At 41.5% G+C, this 19,537-nt stretch overlaps 1 protein-coding gene and 1 pseudogene across 1 annotated transcript in view; both read right to left on the reverse strand.

Moving 5' to 3' along the window:
* Dnhd1 (dynein heavy chain domain 1) overlaps positions 1-19,537 on the reverse strand; it is a 67,142-nt gene that overhangs the window by 46,047 nt on the left and 1,558 nt on the right. The window contains 10 exon segments of the mRNA XM_013064939.3: positions 3,986-4,037; positions 4,176-4,314; positions 4,411-4,670; positions 9,248-9,404; positions 11,360-11,470; positions 11,549-11,752; positions 14,149-14,322; positions 17,796-18,404; positions 18,406-18,613; positions 19,198-19,282. Coding sequence (XP_012920393.2) covers positions 3,986-4,037; positions 4,176-4,314; positions 4,411-4,670; positions 9,248-9,404; positions 11,360-11,470; positions 11,549-11,752; positions 14,149-14,322; positions 17,796-18,404; positions 18,406-18,613; positions 19,198-19,282 — 1,999 coding nt within the window.
* Positions 5,388-6,454, reverse strand: LOC106007643 (acidic leucine-rich nuclear phosphoprotein 32 family member E pseudogene; annotated as a pseudogene).

Below are 19,537 nucleotides of genomic sequence, written 5' to 3' on the forward strand. Positions count from 1 at the left end.
TCCACAATCCAATTCTCACATCTATTATTACCCACTCTCCTCATCCCACACCCTCACTGCATTATTGTAATTCTCTTCCAAAATTTTTCCTGCTTTGGCTTTTATCTCCAATACCTTACAGTCTCTGTTCCATATAAGAATAGGAAGCCGGTCAGAAATGGTGGTGCACATCTGTAATCCCAGCATTTGGGAGGCTGAGGCAGGAGGACTGAAGCGAGTTTGAGGCCAGGCTGAGCTACATATCAAGACCCTGACTCAAAAACAAAACAAAACAAGAATAATTATGCCAGAGTAATTCTGAGAAGATGATGGCAGAGGCAACCAAATCCCCACATAAAAATGTTAAAGCAATTAGACAGTAAAACAACCTACAACAGTTAACATTTTTAACAAATGGGGAAAGGGAGCCACACAAATCCTCAGGTACAAATAAGTAAGGACAAACCACCCACAGCCTCATTCCCACTGCTATCAGCAGTTGTGGGAAAAGAAGCAGAGGGGGAACAATGAGGCACTGGGCAAACCTGAAGACAGGAAACCGCCAAAACAGCCGAAAAGGATTTCCTGAGAAACGGAGGGCCAATCCAAGAGCAGCAGGGAACACGAAGGGTTGTACCTGCCCCGGGAGCTGTAAAGTAAGGCTCGTAGGCGTTGAAGCAGTCTATGCCCTATGATCTCTTGGAACCAAGCCAGGATTCGGGACATAATGCAACTCTAAGGAGACAGTGCTGGGAGTAGAATAAAAACTGAGCAGGACAGAAGCAGTAGAGAAAAACAAAAGACAAAGATAAAAGTGCGGTAAGGAAATGGAAACAGGAAATCTCAGAAAGCTAGCCGTCTTTTTAAATGCAAAAACAAAATAAAACAAACAAAAAACACCATAAGGAAACTGAAAGATTAGGAAGACATTCTGAACCAAGTCACCTGTTGAAAGTTAAGAAAAGCTAATTTTTCTAACATGAGCAGCATTGGATATCAACTAAATCAAAGACGTGAGTTATTTGTATTTTATGAGGGACTTGGGGCTTCAATTTGAAATATATACGTATTGGTATAATACATGTAAGTTGGCATGGGGCTGCATTTTTTATTATCAATTCAACTTTGAAGGGACTAAGTAATATAGATCTTTACTGTAGGTTTCCTTGAGTGAGTGACTCAGACATTTCACACAGAGTAAAGCTCGTCAATCATACTTATACAAGTATAAATATGATCTCTTCCAAGTTCCTCATGGAACTAAAACAAAACAAAACAAAACAAAAACCCTCTCCTTCTCTTTCTTCTAAAATCCACTCACTGCCACACTGCTTCTTTTTATACTTCCTTCATGGACATGTGTAGCTGTCCAGCAAAACAGAAACAAAAACAAAATATAACTCACCCCCCCAAAAAGTCAAAATTAAAAAACCCTCCTAAAACCAGTAGTCACAGCTTTCATTATTCTTCTTCTGTTGTTTTTGTTGTTGTTGCTGCTGTTTTGTTTTGCTATAGTAGTCCAGGTTGGCCTTGAACTCATTATATAGCCCCAGCAGGCCTCAAACTTGTGGAGATTTTCCTGCCTCAGCCTCCTAAGTGCTGGTATTACAGGCCTGTGCCACTATGCCTGGCACAGTTTTCATTCTTGGCATTGTATCTCTAAGCTAAACTTCAACATCATCCCGACCAAAATATGTATCAAAAGATTTTATAATAAAATGAGGTAATCTTTTCTCTCTTTTCAGTATAACAGACTTATATATCAAAAAGATACCCTGATCTTAGTAGGATATTGTCATAATACAGTTAATGTAAGAATGTTAAGGTAATAGTTTTGGTTTTGGCTTTTTTGTTTGTGTTGTTTTTGTTTTTGTTTTTGGTACCAGGGATTGAACTCTGGACCTTGTGCTTGCGAGGCAGGTGTCAGAACCACTGAGCTAAATCCCCGGCCCTCGCTTTGGTTTTTTGAGACAGGGTCTAACTATGTAGTTCAGGCTGACCTTGAACTCACTATGTAGGTCAGGCTGGCCTTGAACTCATGGCAATCTTCCTGCCTCAGCCTCATGAGTGCTGGAATTACAGGAGTGCACCACAATGCCCAGCTTGATGCATTTTTCTTTTTTTAAAACATAAATTTTTATGCAGATGCCATTTATTTGGTCCATAGTACAGTATATTTGTTAATTTGAGTTTTACAAAACATCAAATATAAATAAAAGGCTGATTATTAAGTACTTTTTTTTTTTTTGGTACCAGGGATTGAACTTGGGTTCTTGCACTTACGAAATCACTGAGCTAAATCCCCGGCCCTTGATGTACTTTTCTTAAAGACTGCTAGTAGAGTTTTATCTACTGCATATTTACCCTATTGAAAATTATTCTATTTTTCTTTAAAAAATTAGGGAAAATCTTGAATCAGAATTTTGGTTCTGATTCCTCTATCATATTGATCTAATTTTTTTTTTTTTTTTGTACCAGGGATCGAACTCAAGTCCTTGTGCTTGCAAGGCAGGCACAGTGCCACTGAGCTAAATCCCCAGCCCGTTGATCTAATTTTCTAGATCTGATTTTGCAGATTTTTTTCTTAAAATTTTATAGAAAAGTTTAAAGAATGGTACCATGAACTCTCTTATCCAACCACTTAGTCAACAATTAACATTTTGTCACATTACTGTGTTTTTCATCTATCTCTTCTTTCCCTAAACAATTTGAAAGATACAAGCAAACCAGCCAGCCAGCAAGCAAGCAAGCAAGAAAGAAAGAAAGAAAGAAAGAAAGAAAAAGAAAAAAAGAAGTATTATGGCATTCCAAGTGGAAGAGGAAAACCTATTACATTGCAGGTGAATATTTTCACTTTCATTAAAATTTAAAATAAAAATTCAAGATTTTAAAAATAATTCTAAGAAAGACATTACAGCATGTAATGAGAAAATACTGTGAATCGTCTGATTTGTCTGAGTCTGTAATGTAATACTAATAGTAAGAAAATATGATCTGTAGCAAGTATTACTATGTGCTGAGCACTGTCCAAGACATATTACCTTTAGTAATCTTCAAACTCAAATATTTTTGTTATTTCCACTTATGCAGATTAATAAACTAATGTCTCTGATTCCAGAGCCTTTTCCTTTTCCACTGCACTATATAAGTCAAGTATCAATGGTCTCTATCAAATAACCTAAATTGATTTTTGGAAAAAAGTGACTCAACCAGTGTGATTTATAAACAAAACAATAACAACAAAAATAGCTTCCTTTCAATGAAACCTTTTCCTCTTGTCATTTACCTCCTAAAACTAACTTCATCTTAAATCTCTTAATGAAAACACACTATTTGAATGGGGAAATTAAAAAGGATCTACATTTTAGATATCACTGAATGCACCTAATGATTTTATTGTGGCTGCATTAGTACTCTAAAGAAAATATGAAAATATGTGTCCTCACTGATGGTTAAGAAGTGGTCAGTAATACTAATGAACTACTGTACTCTATAGAAAATGAAAAAAGAGGGCTGGGGATTTAGCTCTGTGGTTCTGGCGCCTGCCTCGCAAGTGCAAGGTCCCAAGTTCAATCCCTGGTACCAAAAACAAAAACTCTTACAGAAAATGAAAAAAGAGCTGTATGAAATAAAGCAAATATTAAGTGAGCAGAGTTCCTCAACCAGTACAAATCAATGTAACAATTAATTTCAACAGTAAATAAAGTGCAACTATGGCATGGGTGAAAAACCTTGTGGAGTTTTGGATGTACCAGGGGAAGGAAAATGTACTCACACTCTTATACATCCCCTTACCTCACACACATGAACAAAAGCACATGCATTAGTGAACAAAAACACCCCCTGACTCTTACCATCCAACACACATGCATAGTGCCCAGGTTACAGCTACTCCATCCACACCCAAAACCTGGGCCTCCTGACCACTTCTCATGCCATTCACAGCTACGTGTGCCCTTCTCCTCCTTCCAGCCTTCCTACCCTCTGCCTAGGTCCCCTTAAGTACCTTCAAGATGCAGGGAATCCCTTGAGGTCTTCAGGTCAGTAGACTGCATTAGCTTTATGTCAGGATATAGAGAAGGGGTGGAAATGGAGAAACAATGAGAGATCCAAACCAGGCTGAGAGCTTCTGACTACATAGGAATAGGAGCTGGGAATTCCAAAAGGCAACCTCCTATCTAATCCAGAATTCATACCTTCAGGGCAGAAGCCTTGATGGAATGTAGGCCCTCAGATAGAATCTGGATCATATTTTCAATACTGGGCACAGGAGACAGCTGGCAAAGATCATCACAGACCAGCTGTGACGAGAGAAAGGGTTTTTTGCCTTTGAGCCTGTGAAAGAAGGCCCAGGAGAGGTAGTAGGGTTAGACATCCATACACATAGCCCCGCATCTGGCCCCTGATTGCCTTCCTACCCCTACCCACCACCTCACTTGCAGGATGTGGGTCACAAAAGAGGTTATTTCATCTTCCAAGATTGTAACAAGGTTCTGAAAAATCATGTAGTTGACCAGGCGGGCAAACTTTCCCAACTGCAGCAACCAGGTCTCTGCCTGCTTCAGCTTCTGCTCCAACTGCTGGCGCTGTACCTTCAGAAGGTATACGGAACCTTGGCCTGCCCTGATTCTGTTGCAGTTTTGTACTCGTTCCTGCAGTCCCTGTTGTATGTGGTATGTGTCCTCATGAACCTGTCAGTGTAGAGAATGGAAACTCCCTGGAGGAAGAGGGATGGGGAGTGAACTACCTACTCACTGGTCTTGGTGCCTGGAATTTGGAACCTAAATATGCACCTGGCAGATTCCTTTTCAGTAGAGATTAGCCCCAGAAATTTTTAAATAACCAGAGTAGATGCAAAATTGAGGGTATATATTAAGAGGACACAAATGTTATACTAATGTTCACAGGCCAAGCCTGTCCAGGGAAAGCCCCCAGGGTGGAACTCAAATAGAAAATTTTTGCATATGTAAATAGAGAGCTTCAAAATGCACAGAATAGACAAAGAAAAAGATTGGATGAATAAGGTTTAGCAACAGTTGCATGATATGGACTCCAACCATTAGGCTGGGGTGTTGTGGCCTGCTTGGTAGCAAAATCCTGCTTTATGCTCTAGTAGAAACTTTCTGCACTGGCATAGACTTTCGACTGAGGGTGGAATATGTGCGATAAAAGCCTAAGAGCCTTGTGAGTTCTTTTCAGATCTAGGAGGTTTTTAGCCTACAAAGGCTGGTGATAAGTTGCCAAGTCTCTGGACTGGTCCTGTGGAGGAACAGAAGGAAGACACCAGAAGCTACGCTTGACCAGACGGACCCTTTGTCCTCACTGCTCTCTTGTTCCTTGTGATGCACCATAGAGCTTGTGACTAGAACTGACTGGTGTCTCTGGATTGTATTTCTGCTATACATGAACTCAAACCCAGCCTCCTGAGACCCAGTTGAGCCCCACGCAAGGCACATCGCACAGAGACATGCGCCCAGACTTGGTAAGGTGCCCTCTTCCATGCTCTAGCACACCCTCAATCCCTACAGCCTCCACTTCACAGCCCTCAATCCAGTGCATTATCATCATCTTCTTCTTCCCCTGAAGATCTTCTTCTTCCTCTTCCTCCTCTTCCTCTTCTTCTTCAATGGAATCATCATCATCTTCTTCATCCTGAATTTCTTCTATCACTATGCTGCTTAGCCCTCTCCCATCTCTGAGCCTGCTTCATCTTCCCCCATCCTCATCCTCTTCTCCCTAGTCTTCCTCCTCTTCATATTCTTCAGGTGAACCAGCTTCATCATCCTCACCTCCACTCACTTCTGAGTCTGGTGCTTTGTTATCATTTTATCATATTTATCTAAGTATGTGATTTGCTGTAGCACTTCAAAAATACTTTCTCGGTAACCTTCCAGGTTTGTCATCTAATGGTTAAACAAATCAAGACTTCTCAAATTTCTTCTACTGTACTGAGAGCTTTGATTTTGTTTCCACTTAGATTCAGGTAGGTAAGATCTGGACATTTATCTGCTAAAACTTCCAAGCCTCCAGAAATTACACTAAGTTCCAACTTTTGAAGTTTACTTAGGCTGGGAAACTGGTCAGTGAATTTAATTCCACATTAGCCATACCCAGAAACTCTGGTTCTTTAAAAGTGTCATTCAAGCCTTCAATTTCCACAATGGCACACAGGCAATTATCAAGGACAAACTGTCACTTCCTCCCAGGCTCTACCCCTTACTCAAGGTTAATCCTCTTCTTCAGTTCCATGTCCTCCTCCTACTCTTTTGCTACTACTGTCCTTTATTCTCATTTCCTTCTGTCCCCACTACCCCCAAGCCTAAATGTTTGAAAATTTGGAAATGAATGAAAAGAATCACAAATATAAATGCCCACTACCTCCAGATAGGAGTGGGGCAGAAAGAAAAGGATAGCAAGTGGAGTCCAAGGAGTTGGGTCTCTAACTCATCTGCCCCACCTCCTTGCCCACGCACATGCAGACACACACACACCAGCAGTGATTCCTTCTTCCCCTTCCCCTTCTTCTTTTTCTTCTTCTTCATATCATCATTATTATCATTTTGGTACTGGGGATTGAACCCAGGATCTTTCTACACTGAACTATATCCCAAGAACTTTTTTTAAAAATTTTGAGACAGGCTTCCTAAATTGCTAAGTTGCCCAGGCTGGACTACAACTTATGATCTTCCTGCCTTAACCTAGGCATGTACCACCACCCCAAATTTAAAAAGTTAAATTTAGGGGCCGGGGATTTAGCTCAGTGGTTCCACCAATTGCCTCCCAAGCACAAAGACCTGAGTTCGATCCCTGGTACCAAAAACAAAACAAAACTAAACTAAATAAATGAAAAATAAATAAATAAAAAGTTAAATTTATTTAATTTTTTTTTGGACAAAGCCTCACTATGTAGTTCAGCCTGGCCTTGAACTCATTATATAACCCAGATTGCCCTTGAACTTGAGGTGATACTCCTATCTCAGCCCCCCAAATGCTGGAATTACAGACATGTACTACTATCCCCAGCTAACAATGATATTTTAATTTTAATTTTATCTATCTATCTATCTATCTATCTATTTATTTATTTATTTATTTATTGGTACCAGGGATTGAACTTGGGACCTTGCACTTGCGGGGCCAGTGCCAGAACCACTGAGCTAAATCCCTAGCCCAGTGATATTTTAAAATACCATGTGTAATATCAACAAACCCCACCAAATATCTAATAGTAAGTCTAATGATGTAATGGTTAAGACTTCTATAAGAAATCTAGAAAACTTTGGTAAGACAAATGAAAGAAGGCAAAATAAATGAAGAGATCAGAGTAATGGTTAGGAAGCTAAATGTTAAGATATAAATTCTCTTTAAATTGGCCTGTAGAGTCAAAGCAAGCCCAGTGAAAATTCAAATAGGTCATTTTGTGGAAATTAACAAACTTTATATGGAAATTCAAAGAACCCAAAATATCCATGGTAATCTTGAAGAACAGATATCAAATATAGCCTTATTATAATATATAGTCTATAATAATTAACACTGTGACATTGACAAATAGACTAATGGACAGAATAGAGAATCCAGAAACAGACCCACACAGATAAAGTCATCTTATTGTTTTAAAAAAGATACTGCAGGCTAGGGATTTAGCTCAGTGGTTCCGCTGTCTGCAAGCATAAGGTCCTGAGTTTGATCTCTGGTACCAAAAAATATATATAAATAAATAAATAAAAATAAAAAAGATACTGCTACTATTAAGAGGGGAAAAGATAATCATAATAATAAGTGGGAAAATAAACCTTGACTTTTACCTCATACCAAATACAGAAATCAATTTGATAGGTCATAGACCTAAATCTAAAACATAACGCAATAAAATTTCTAAGAAAATAGGAGAATATCTGTATAACCTTGGTGTAGGCAAAGATGTTCTAAACTACTACTCAAAATACTCAGTGGAATTAAAAAGGGACTAACGAAAATAGATTGATAAAATGAACTTTAAGAAAATGAAAATCCAGGAGACTGGGGCAGGAGGATCACCACAAGTTCGAGGCCCGTCTGGACTACATACCGAGTTCAAGGCCAACTTAAACTACATAGTGAGACCCTGTCTCAAAAAGAAAAAAGTGTCTTCCCATCCAAAGATACCATTAAAATAGTGAAAAAGTAAGCCACACACTTGGAAGTGATATCTACATTACATACATTTGACACTTATTTAGAATGTATAAAGAAATCAGTAAGAGGTAGGAAAAACTGTTTTTTCTGTTCTCACACCACTCAACACTTCTGACACCAGATGTGTGAGGGTTTCCCCACATACCTAGCAGTTCTTCTGTAAACACTTTGTGTCCCATAATTTAACTCAATTCTAATGCTATTGACCTGGAGATAGCTTCAGATCCCCCAAGCTGAAGGCTCAGTCCCATGAGACTGTCCCCTACTTCATACCAATTGCAAGCAATAGTAGATTGTTGCCAGTTGTCTCAGTCCATTTGTGCTGCTTTATCAGAACACCTAAGGCTGGGTAATTTACAAAGAACAGAAATTCATTTTGTTATAATTCTGGAGGCTGGGAAGTCCAAGGTCTGGTAAAAGCTTTCTTGCTTCATCCTTCAGATAGGAGGAATGCTGTGTTCTTACATGGTGAAAGGTGAAAGAGCAAAATGGCAAAATGGGGCTGAACTGGCCCATTTGTGGGCCCTATCACTTTCCAAAGTTCCTGCCTCCTAACATTAGTTTAAACACCTGATAATCAGCCATGACAATAAGTCATGGGCCAGAGGCAAGTACACAACAGGACCTCCCAGACCCCCAGACAAGGTGGCACACACCTTAGATACAAAGTTGGCACAATTAGGAAGGACTTCACTGTTGTATGTATCTGTGAGCCATAGTAACCTGCCAAAGGTTCAAGATAGGTTCAAAGATAATTTCAGCAGCAAGAAAGATCAAGATTCCATTTCTTAAATTCCCTAATGTTAGAACAAACAACCAAAAAAATAAACTTTGTTATTTTCCTTCTTCTCTTTGTTCCTAGGCCAGGGCCAATCCTTAGGGAAAGTTTGAGTCCTAGTCTCTGTTCATCTGTTAATGATCCATCTGTCCCAGTGCAGACACTGCTGTTGCTAGGCAGGACAATAAGTGTGAGCCAACTGCAGGATCCAGGTCACACAGGGGATCCTAGGAGGAACTTAACTAAGAGGAGGATGCAACTCTGGGGAGCTCAGCTTGGAGAAAAGATTCACAGTAACTTGGAGCCTCTTACCAGTTGACGAATGGAAGTACAGAGGTTCAAACAGTGATGGAGTAACTGTAGAGCCTTCCTGTTCTCCTTGACTAGAGCCTTCTTCAGATCCAGTAGCTCATAGCACTGATCTGGCTTCTGGGGTAGCCAGGGCACAGAGTGTAGCTCCTGCAGAAGCCTGCAATCAAGGAATAAGCTACTTAGAGCTGGCATCCCAGCCCTCCTTCCTTTTATACCTTTGACTTGTTCCCAGACTGAGCAAATGTTTTCGAAGATTGTAATATTCCCAGTGACCAACAGTGACAGCTTCCTCTTGAGTCCTCTTTGGAAAAGTTAAAACCCAGAAAAGTTACTGGCTGGGAACTATTTGGAAAAGACTCATGGTATGAACTGATGCTTACTTTTAGTGTAAAGGGCCAGTAAAAGCTAATGTTTTGAAGGTTCCCAGTGCAGCAGTGTTCAGAAGTGGAGCCTTTGGCAGATGACTGGACTATAAGGGCTCTTATATCATGAAGGAATTCATTCATTTATGTATTAATAACTTAATGGACCATGAGTGGTGGTGGAAACTTTAAGAGACTGGGCCTACTTGGAGGAAATAGGTTATTGGAGGTGTGCTTTTGAAGGGTGTATTCCTTCTCTCTCTCTCCTCTTCCTGCTACCATAATATGAGCAGCTTTGCTCCACCATGTGCTCCCTTGCCATGATGTTCTGCCTTGCCACCAACCCAAAGTGACAGAACTAAGCAACCATGGACTGAAACCTCTGAAACCATGAGCCAAAATAAATGTTTTTTTTTCATTTCTCTCAACTATTTTGTCACAACAATGGAAAGCTGACTAGAGTATTCTTCCTTGGAATAAGAGAACCTGAAGTTCCTAAACATATAGGCAGACAAATGAGTTTTAGGATTAAAGTGCTAAAAGTATAACTTTTCTATAGGTTGACAATCTTTGAGGAAGCTAACTCTTGTTTTCCACTTTCCTCCTCCCCCTCAAAGAACTCCATATCTCTAAACACCCTTTAAAGATATTAAAGACGCCCCCAAAAAGCAGATGGGATGATCATAATGGATGTCATTTATTCAGTGTCTACTGGTACTAGATATCCACAATGTCATTTAACTTTCATTACAATTGTTCTAGCAGAAATCTTTATCCTAGCTTTCAGATCAGGAAACTGAGGCTCAAAGACTAAATTCCATGCTAGTGTTCAGAATCTAAATTCAGACCTGTCCACCCTCCCAAGCTCTTATGTTTTTAATGATATCAAGATGTCTAGGTGACACTGGAGAATGGAATCTACCTATGGCAGAGGCTGCAAACTTATACACAGTGGGTCAAATTCAGATTGAAAAGTTTTCCAGTGAGCAACACTAAGAGTTAGTCAGCACACTGTTTTAATTAAAATCTGAGCCAAACAGCTAATAAGAATTTTATCACAAAATGTGAACTTCCAGGAAATCCTGAAAAATAAAATGGCTGATCACACTGGATCTATATTCCCAAATGGCAACAATTAGTTGTAACTGGGAAGTAACTGCCCTATTTAGATGTAATGTCTAGACTGGAGTTCCCCTTTACCCCTAATGTCTTAAATCTAATCACCGAATACCTTCTCCTTAGGCCCCACAAACATTTGAGTTTGTAACTCCTATCATAAAATATACCTGGGAATATGCTTCAGCTAGGAAGGAAGGCAAGGAAGTACTGAAAGTGAGCAACCTTCTCTTCCTCTCTTCCTTCCCCAAAAGAGTACAACTGACAGCACAGGAAGAACAAAGAGAAGACTTTGGATTCAAACACCTGAGTTAGACTCCCCCAGACTTGATACTAAATAATTGTGTAGTATCTGAGGTAAGATTATGTAGAAGGACATGTAATTACATGGGGATATGTTCAGAATATATGACTCAGAGAAAAAAACTGATTATGTAACATATGATCACATTTTCTACATGTAATAGAAAAAAGACTGAAAGGATATATAATAAAATGTTCATAATGGTTATTTATGGGTGGTGAATTAGAATTTTTTCTATGTACTTGTTTGTTTTGCAGTTTTTCTACAAAGATATACTATCATTTGTGAAAATAACTTTAACAACCCATTAAAGTTGTATTAACACCTTACCTGTTAATATGGAGAAGCCCAGCTCCAAAGTGGGGCACAGCCAAGAGGAGATGATTCTCTAGGAAAGTCCGGAGCCGACACAGCCCCTGCCACCTCACACTCCTCTTCCAACTACAGATTAGAGATCAATGACAATATGCTGTTGCTGTCATCCATTTCTCCCCAAATCCCATCTCCATCATCACTTACCAGGTCAAGGCCTTGCGTACAAGGCAATGCTTAAAGAATGGAATGAACTGGAGCTGTTGCCAGAGAAGAGATTGGTGGTGCCAGGCACCCAGTGTCATAGCCTCACTGCCCTCCATGGGATGTACGTGCAGGATCCCAAAGGGAGAGAAGATGTAGTGCTCAGGATTCACCCTTTTTGGTGGCACCACCACCAGGTCGTAGGGCCTTAAAAAAAAAAAGAAAAAGCTCAGTAGAAACTGAAGGAACTTGTCCAGATTTCAAAAAGAGACAAGAGAAGGCTGGAAATTAAAAAGGAACCAGGAAGGAAGGCAGAAGAAAATAGGAAGATGAAAAAATGAGCAGAATGATTTTCAAACTGAAAAGATGGAACAAATATTATTCAAAAGAAAAATCAGTGGTTCCACTGCCTGCCTCTCAAGCTCAAGGACCCGAGTTTGATCCCCGGTACAAAAAAAAAAAAAAAAATCAAAGCCAAAGAAAAAAAGAAAAAAAAGAAGAAAGAAAATGGCACTATCCTGTTCCAAGAAGTTCAATCTCCAGACCCAGATATCTCACATCCCATGAAGTTTAAGACACCATCAATAATGCTACAGCATTATTTTATGAAACACTGAGATGAAAAAATTCTTCCAATGTGATATTCCATCAATTCATAAATGCATCACAATTTCAGACATGCTGAAATGTGGAAAAAATGTCCACAGGTGGGAGGGGTGGGGAGAAGGAAAGATGGAGAGAGGATGATTAATTGGAACAGAGGTACAGATGGAGAGGATGTGTAACTTCTAATTCTGTACAGCATAGTGGGAAAACTATAGTTGATAACAATTTTTAAAAATTAATTTATTCCCCCCAAAATTAATTTATTCCATTGCTCTCTGTCAGAAAGCACACATCAAAAAGGCAGGTAAATTACCGGCAGCCCAATGCACACCAACTGGTTTACAGAGTATTGGAAACATCAAGACCAGAAACCCCTTGCTTGGCATTTAGCTCTCCTTTCACAAACAGATCAAGTCACAGGGACTCTGCCTTCTTCCTCACTCACTCCTCACCTGCTAAGTTCCAAGACTTAGAGAAAAAGCTACCAAAGAAAAAGATGTAGCCACTGTGGTCCTCAGCATCAGTCACCTGGACAGAAGAGCCATTGGTGTTACTTTCAAGAGAAAATTAAAATCAGTTTAAATACCCAATTTCAAAATTTTGGTGTTCTCCTTTCCTAACGGACAGAAAGGTTGGAGACACTGGGGAACATGCCTTGGACATGACTGTCACTCCAGGACTGATGACCACAGCAAGGGACTCACTCCAAGGCAGCAGCTACTCGATGGCACAGTGGACTTTCTTTGTAGTTTCTTCAAAGTGTTGGTTTTCTTTGTAATTTTGTTTTTGCCTAGGTGGTGATTTCCTTTGTAATTTTGTTCTTGGCTTTCTCTTTGTCCAGTTTCAAAAATTTGCTGAGAGTTAATTCTTCAGACTGCTTCTTGACAGAAAGGAATGCACAGCCAGATGAATGCTTTTTATGTTTCTCCATGGGGTTGTCTTCTGGCTCCCAGCCTCTCCGGCTCCTTGAGCAGAAGATACACTGTGTCAAATCAGGCTTGTTCTCAGTGCCGCAGTGGATAAAGCTGGCCTTAGCCATCGCCCACTCCAGCGTGCAAGGGCAGCTCCCCAAGAAGGGCCAGTTCTTGAACAGAGACATGGTGGTCTTTTGAGAGCTTCTGTACCTGGGGCAATGATGGGGGACCCCATTCTTTCACCGCTGCTACAGACTCAGCAACAACAATTAATTTAATATTTCCAAATAGCTAATAGAGGGCATTTTGAGTGTTCTCTATTCATGTCTGAGGTGACAGGTATGTTCCTATTCTGATCTGATCATTACACGTTGCATACATCACATTGTACCCCATATATATGTATAATTATTATGTGACTAAATTTTAAAAATTCAGCTGAGGGTGTAGCTCAGAGGTACAGCACTTTCCTATTATGTGTAAGGCTCTGGGCTGAATTCTCATGCCACAAAATAAATAGAAAGCTAAAACATTTTAAAATTTAAATATTTTTAAGAATATGTAAGATTTGGACCTAATGGGAGAAAATTATGCCTCAAGTCATGTGGAAGGAGAAGACTTGTTTTTATAGCCCCAGAGATAATTAGGACCAAGAGGTAGAAGTTAAAAGAAAGCAGATTTTGATTCAGTCTAAGGAACGGGATGCCTTTGGAAAACAAAGCTTCCCAGATACTATGTAGATTTAAACATTTGATTTTTGCACTGAAGTTGGAAGAGATTATCATTAAATTTGCTTCTGAGGCTATGGTCAAATGTTTCTCTTATTATAGAATAGAATAAAGTAGAAAGAGCAAAAGCTGAGAAAAGGGTGACTAAGACAAAAGGCTATGAGAGAAAAGGGCAGGAAAAAGGAGACAGATTGTAGACAAGTGAAGAAGGAGGGAAACTGGAGATAGAGAAGGAGCATGTTGAGAAAGAACAGGGGAGAGGAATGGACCTGGGAAGGAAGAGAAGGGAGGGAGATTGCAGGGGAGGAAATCCGGGAGTGGAAAGCGTAGAAGAGGTCTGGTTACAGGCTCATACCTAAAGTACCGACTGGGAGCTACATTGAGATAGAGGAAGTGGATCTTCTTCAGGTATTTCTCTGTATTCAGGATGGCCAATGTCTGGCTACCTGAGAACAAAGCCTCAGATGAGAAGCCACTGCTTCTTTTTTGGAAGGGCTTCTCCCCAGGAATGTCATGGTCAAACCGAGACCTATATAGAAAAGAGCAAGAGAGAAAAGGAAGAGAAAGAGGTCAGGTATCTGGAGTTGGCCCTTGCCACTGTTGGCCTATTAAAGGAGCTGAATCAGGTGTCCGAGGGCATGTGACATAACATTGTCAGGGCTTGCATACTACCTATACCTGAAGATGTCACATACTGGGCAAAACTGGAGCTGTCCTGCAACATAGGTAACTATATTCACACAGTGCATGAACAATCTTTCCCTTTCTGACAAATGAATAATCATTCTGGGTTAATTGTGATTATTGTGAAGTCAGTATGACACAATACTATGTGATAGGAAGAATTTAATTTTTTTTTAACTCATCATCCTGTAAGTTCACTGTCCTGGATTTCTCCTCTCTGTTAACCTTCCTAACTTTCTGGATCCAATCTCCTACCTTTGCTTCCATTATATCTGGCTCCTGACCCTGTATGTTCTCCATCCTGTTACAATTGCTCTTGATTCCATCATCATCCTTGTCCTTCCCCATTATCATCATCATCACTTAAGCTCTAGCTTCAAAGTCTTTTCATTTTCAACCATGATTTGGCAGTGTGTCCTTCAATCCCCTGAAGCGTTATCTTCTTATCCTTCTTCCATGTTAGTCTCATCTTCTTACCCTTTTATGACATGGTCTCATCTTCTTGTTCCTTACCATATTGGTCAAGAAAACTGTTAAGAATATTAGTTATCTAAGAACTCACTAATAATTTCGGTTGGGGTGATCTCATAGCACAAAACAAGTGAAGCAATAAGAAGCTAGGAATGATTTAACTTACCCTTAAAGTATACTAATATCTTTAGTTGACCCAAACTTTGATCAGTAGAATAAGTCACTCCAGGCATTATAATGCAATCCTATTCTAGAGATCATATCAATAATATGTGATATTCGGTTAGGTCATCTTAAATAAAATAAATGCTATTATTCATTTCCTCAGCAGTTAAAGCCTTATATGATATAGTAGATTCAGAAGCTCATATAATCAGGAATATTTTTTCCTCTATAGATCTTTAGTGTCCAATCTTGATTATAGGTTCATTTTGTTTTGATAGCTTAGTACAAGTTCTCAAGCAGCCACTTCTTTCAGGGCCCTCAAGCTATGTACCTTAACCCCATGCCTGGCCCTGTCAAGTGCCTCCCTAATCCCATTCTTCTTTGCTTCCTTTCTTGCCTGGAGAAAACTGCAGTTGTCAGCCATGAACTAACTCAATTTTAGTTGCCTTGCTACATACTTACCTGTATTTCCCAATCAGAGAGGAAAAGGTGTACTTTCTTCTCCATGAGGTTAATCTATCTGTGCTCTGGAAATCTTAACCCCTCTCTATGATATATTTTACATTTTCTCTTATTACCTTGGCCTGTTAATTTTTTTACATTAAAACAAAATTTTGAAATATTTATTTTAAATTCACTTAAAAATAGCAATAGGACTAGGGGAACAGTTTGGGGGTAGTATATGTTCAGCATGCTTGAGACCCTGGGTTCCATCCCCGGCACAAAAACAACAACAACAAAATAAGTAAATAATAATAAATCCGGGACATTTTAACATAACTAAAAATTTTACGGAAAATAACTATCTTTTCCAAAACAAAAATGTAGTGGGAAGACTAACATTGAGCTACATTTTTGCAAAATTTAGCCTGTTAATTTAGTCTACAAATATTTATTAGGTACCTATTTCTCAAGGGCTGCCTTAAGGGTTATAAACATCTACTTTTTTTTTTTTTTTGAGACAGGGTCTCATTATGAGGCTAGCCTTGAACTATGTAGCCCAGGCTGGCCTCAAACTCATAGCGATCCTCCTGCCTCAGCCTCCTGAGTGCTGGGATTACAGGCATGCACCACCACATCCAGCTATAAACATCTACTTTTAAAAAGAATACTACCCAGTCACCAAAATTATTTCAAGCTGCTGTCCTACTATCTTTTCCTTTCAAGTCAAACTTCATGAAAGAATAGTAAAATGAGATATCCACTTCATCTTCCGCTCATAATCTTCCATTCATAATCCTCCCACAAACTCCACTGAAACTGCTGGCACTAAACTTTTCCTTGTTGCTAAATGGTATAATTTTCTGATTCTTACTTGCCTTAGTATCACTGAAGACTGCTGAATGCTGCCTCCTAAACTGCAAGACATTTTGCTAATTTAATTCAGCCCCAACCTCCCCTGATGTGCTTCCCCCCAACCCTCTCTCTTCAACAAAAGCAACCAGGAGAAAGATGGTGGGTGTTTTTTTTTTTGCAATATTTATTACAAGTTGTAATTATATTTTATTTGTGTTAAGGTATCTATATCTATCTTCTTAACTAAACTGTAAGCCTCCATGGGAATAGATTGAATCTGCCTTGTCTTGTATCCCCAGCATCTAGCAGGTCTTATTCAATGAATGCCTGCATAGCCAGCCCTGAAAAACAATGTAAATTAAGCTTTATTAGATAGACTGTAGAGGTTTACTGCTAGGTTCAAAGAAAGGGAGGAGAACTTGTTCCCCTTCCAACATCTCATCCCATTACCATTTCAGTTAGGGGAGGGGGACACTTGTACTCAGGGTACAGGGCAGCTCTTTGAAAAAGGAAAAGGCATAAATTGTTGGCACTGGCTACCTTCCAGGAGTCTGCCTACCAATCCACCACTAGAGCTTTGAGACTTCAGGAAAAATTTGACCCAGGCATAAACTTAGAGGAAAAACTGAGGAAGCCAAGCTTGATTAAAGGTGAAACTAACCTTTTCCCCAGACAGTGAACGTTTCATAGACAAACTACAAAACACCTGGAAAATCAAGCCAAAGGGCAGGGAGAACTTCAAAGAGTAAAGCTAAAGTATTTCCAAAAGAGGAAGCATTCTGTAAGCATTCTGAAATCCTAAAGAGCTCAGACAGCCAGAATTTAGGGGAAAATCATTACTCCAGGGGTCAGAAGCCCACATTGGGAAGGCGGGACAAAAACCTTGAAAGGAGCAGGATGAAATCCCAACTAGTGTGCTGCCTACTGTACTCTGCCTTGGGCTTACACAGACCTGTGGAGGCAAGCGCTCCCTAGGAGTGTCCTAAAGTTCGATACCACGCACCTAGGACCCAGTGTAAGTCAGGCCTAGAGGTGAAGCTTGGTGATTGTGAATGAATGAGAAAAAGAACTAAGCAGGCTTCTGGCACCATCTAAGAAAGAAGTCTGAGAACTGTGGAAAGTCAAGTGGTTTTTTTGAAGCTTTGATTTCCCGATAGCTGACTGTTGACTTCAATTTCTGCATTTCCCTATGGGGATTAACATTGAGACACTAGGTTTATTGTACAGACAAAAAGGAAGGAGCAACCTCACACCAACTCAGCTTGGGGTCAGGCTAATCCTTAAGCTCAATAGTGAGCTGGCTGTAGACAACAAGTGGCCCTAGAGTCACCCTAAACTGACTTTTTTCTCCTCTACTCAAAGGCCCAGACTGGGTCACTCACTCACTTAATTTCTTTGCTTCCGACAGGCTCCTCTTCTATGTTGTTAGTATCACTGCTTTTATACTGCACAGGGATGTCCATAGCCAGTGCCAAGGGCAGGAGACTAAGACCATCCAACCACTGGGCCTCCTCCAGGGCCACCTCAGCACCAACAATGCCCAGGCAGTGCTGTAGCTCAGGCAGTATCAATGGTCGCAGCCACGTGGCCAGTTCTTCCTTTCCTTGCTGTCCACCCCACCGGGCCTGCACAAAAGGGCAGACTGGTTGATTGAACCTCTTCTTTTGGGGATGGCAGTCAACATGGGAGGCACTGTATAACAAAGAGTTGTCTGGGGGAAAAGCCAGGTCTATGGCACCTAGCAGGTCCAGCTGGAGTTGGGATTGGACCCAGGGTGCCCAGCAGTATAGCTGCTCCAAGAAGGGCAGCAAATCAAGGTGACCACCTAGTAACTCACGATACGGAGGCAGGAGACCCAGTACTGCATGCAGGTAGCGCCAAGCTGCAGGGCTGTGGTCCTGCAGCACAGCCGAGAACAGAGTTTGGAGCTCAGCTAGCAGTAGCTCCAGCACTGCAGACTGCTCTGAGTTAGTCGCTGTCTTCAGGAATTGCCTGTTTCGTCTGGAAGGTCCAGGGCTGTCCTGTGCTGTCCAGACTACACACAGAGTGCCAAGAGTCAAGGGTATCTGATGATTCTGCATCAAGAGACAAACCCTTGTCTTCCTGGCCCGAGAGGAGTTGGACCTTCAGCTGATGTCGAAGTGATCTTGCCCACAGTTCAGGCTTCAACTGCCAGTTCCAGGCTCTCTGTTTCTGGGCTTCACCTGCGTGGTCCAGCCCAAGAAGGGGGGAGGAAAAGGGCTCTCAGGCTCTGAGCAGGGTCTGTGGGGCTGGGGAGAGAAGGAAAGGAAAGGACCCAGAACCCAGAAAAGGATGGATCTGCAGAGCCAGGCCAGCAAAGTGCCTTTCCTGAGACCCTCAACACTTCCCTGCTGCTTCCGCAAAGACTGAGAAGCAGGCCCAGGTCAGAGGTAGGAGCCCTCCCCACACAGGAGTTCCTCCCACCGCCCAGCCCCCCTCACCTGGCCTAAGGGGTATGGGAGGCAAGGGAAGGGAAGAGAGCCAGCTCTGCTGACGACGACGTCTCATTGGGCAGCGCCTGCTGGAGAAGTGGGTGCACTTAGACTCGGGTCCCAGGCGCGGGCTCCCCCTGGTCAAAGCCACCCACCCACAGACAGGCAGGCACACAAGTGATCACTTGACAAGGAAAACAGGTGCACCGACGAGGGCTCCTCAGAGAACCTGGGCTCGGTCAGTTGCCGAGAGGAAGCTGCAGAGTGGAGGCTGGCGATCACCTGAAGGGGAAGAATGAGTTTTCATTCAGGCAGCAAAGGCCCCGGCCCCTGACGTCTTCGCCCACAGGCTGAGAAGCCCGTGAGGACAGAAAGCCAAGGAGTGGGCACCACGAACAGGTGGTCGGGGCGCAATGGAACCTAGAGGAAGAAGGGGCAAAGGAGTGAGCTGAAAGAGGAAGGCGGAGGAGGAGCTCCTGGTAGCCTGTGGGAGGGCGCCTTCCTGGGGGACCAAGGGAAGCGGATCCGCGAGCAGCTGCACTGCTCCCAGCTGTTAGAATGGTTAAGGGACAGCGTGGGGTCGCAGGTGGGCGGGGCCTTGGAGGGGCCAGACCTCGACCGGCCCCGCCCGCGGTGGCACGAAGAGGCCTACAAAGGACCCGACTGGGTCTGAAA

Source organism: Heterocephalus glaber, unplaced genomic scaffold, assembly GCF_053883595.1.
Source record: "Heterocephalus glaber isolate CG9 unplaced genomic scaffold, H.glaber_assembly_v1.0 deba00001428, whole genome shotgun sequence".
In the NCBI taxonomy this organism is placed as follows: domain Eukaryota; kingdom Metazoa; phylum Chordata; class Mammalia; order Rodentia; family Bathyergidae; genus Heterocephalus; species Heterocephalus glaber.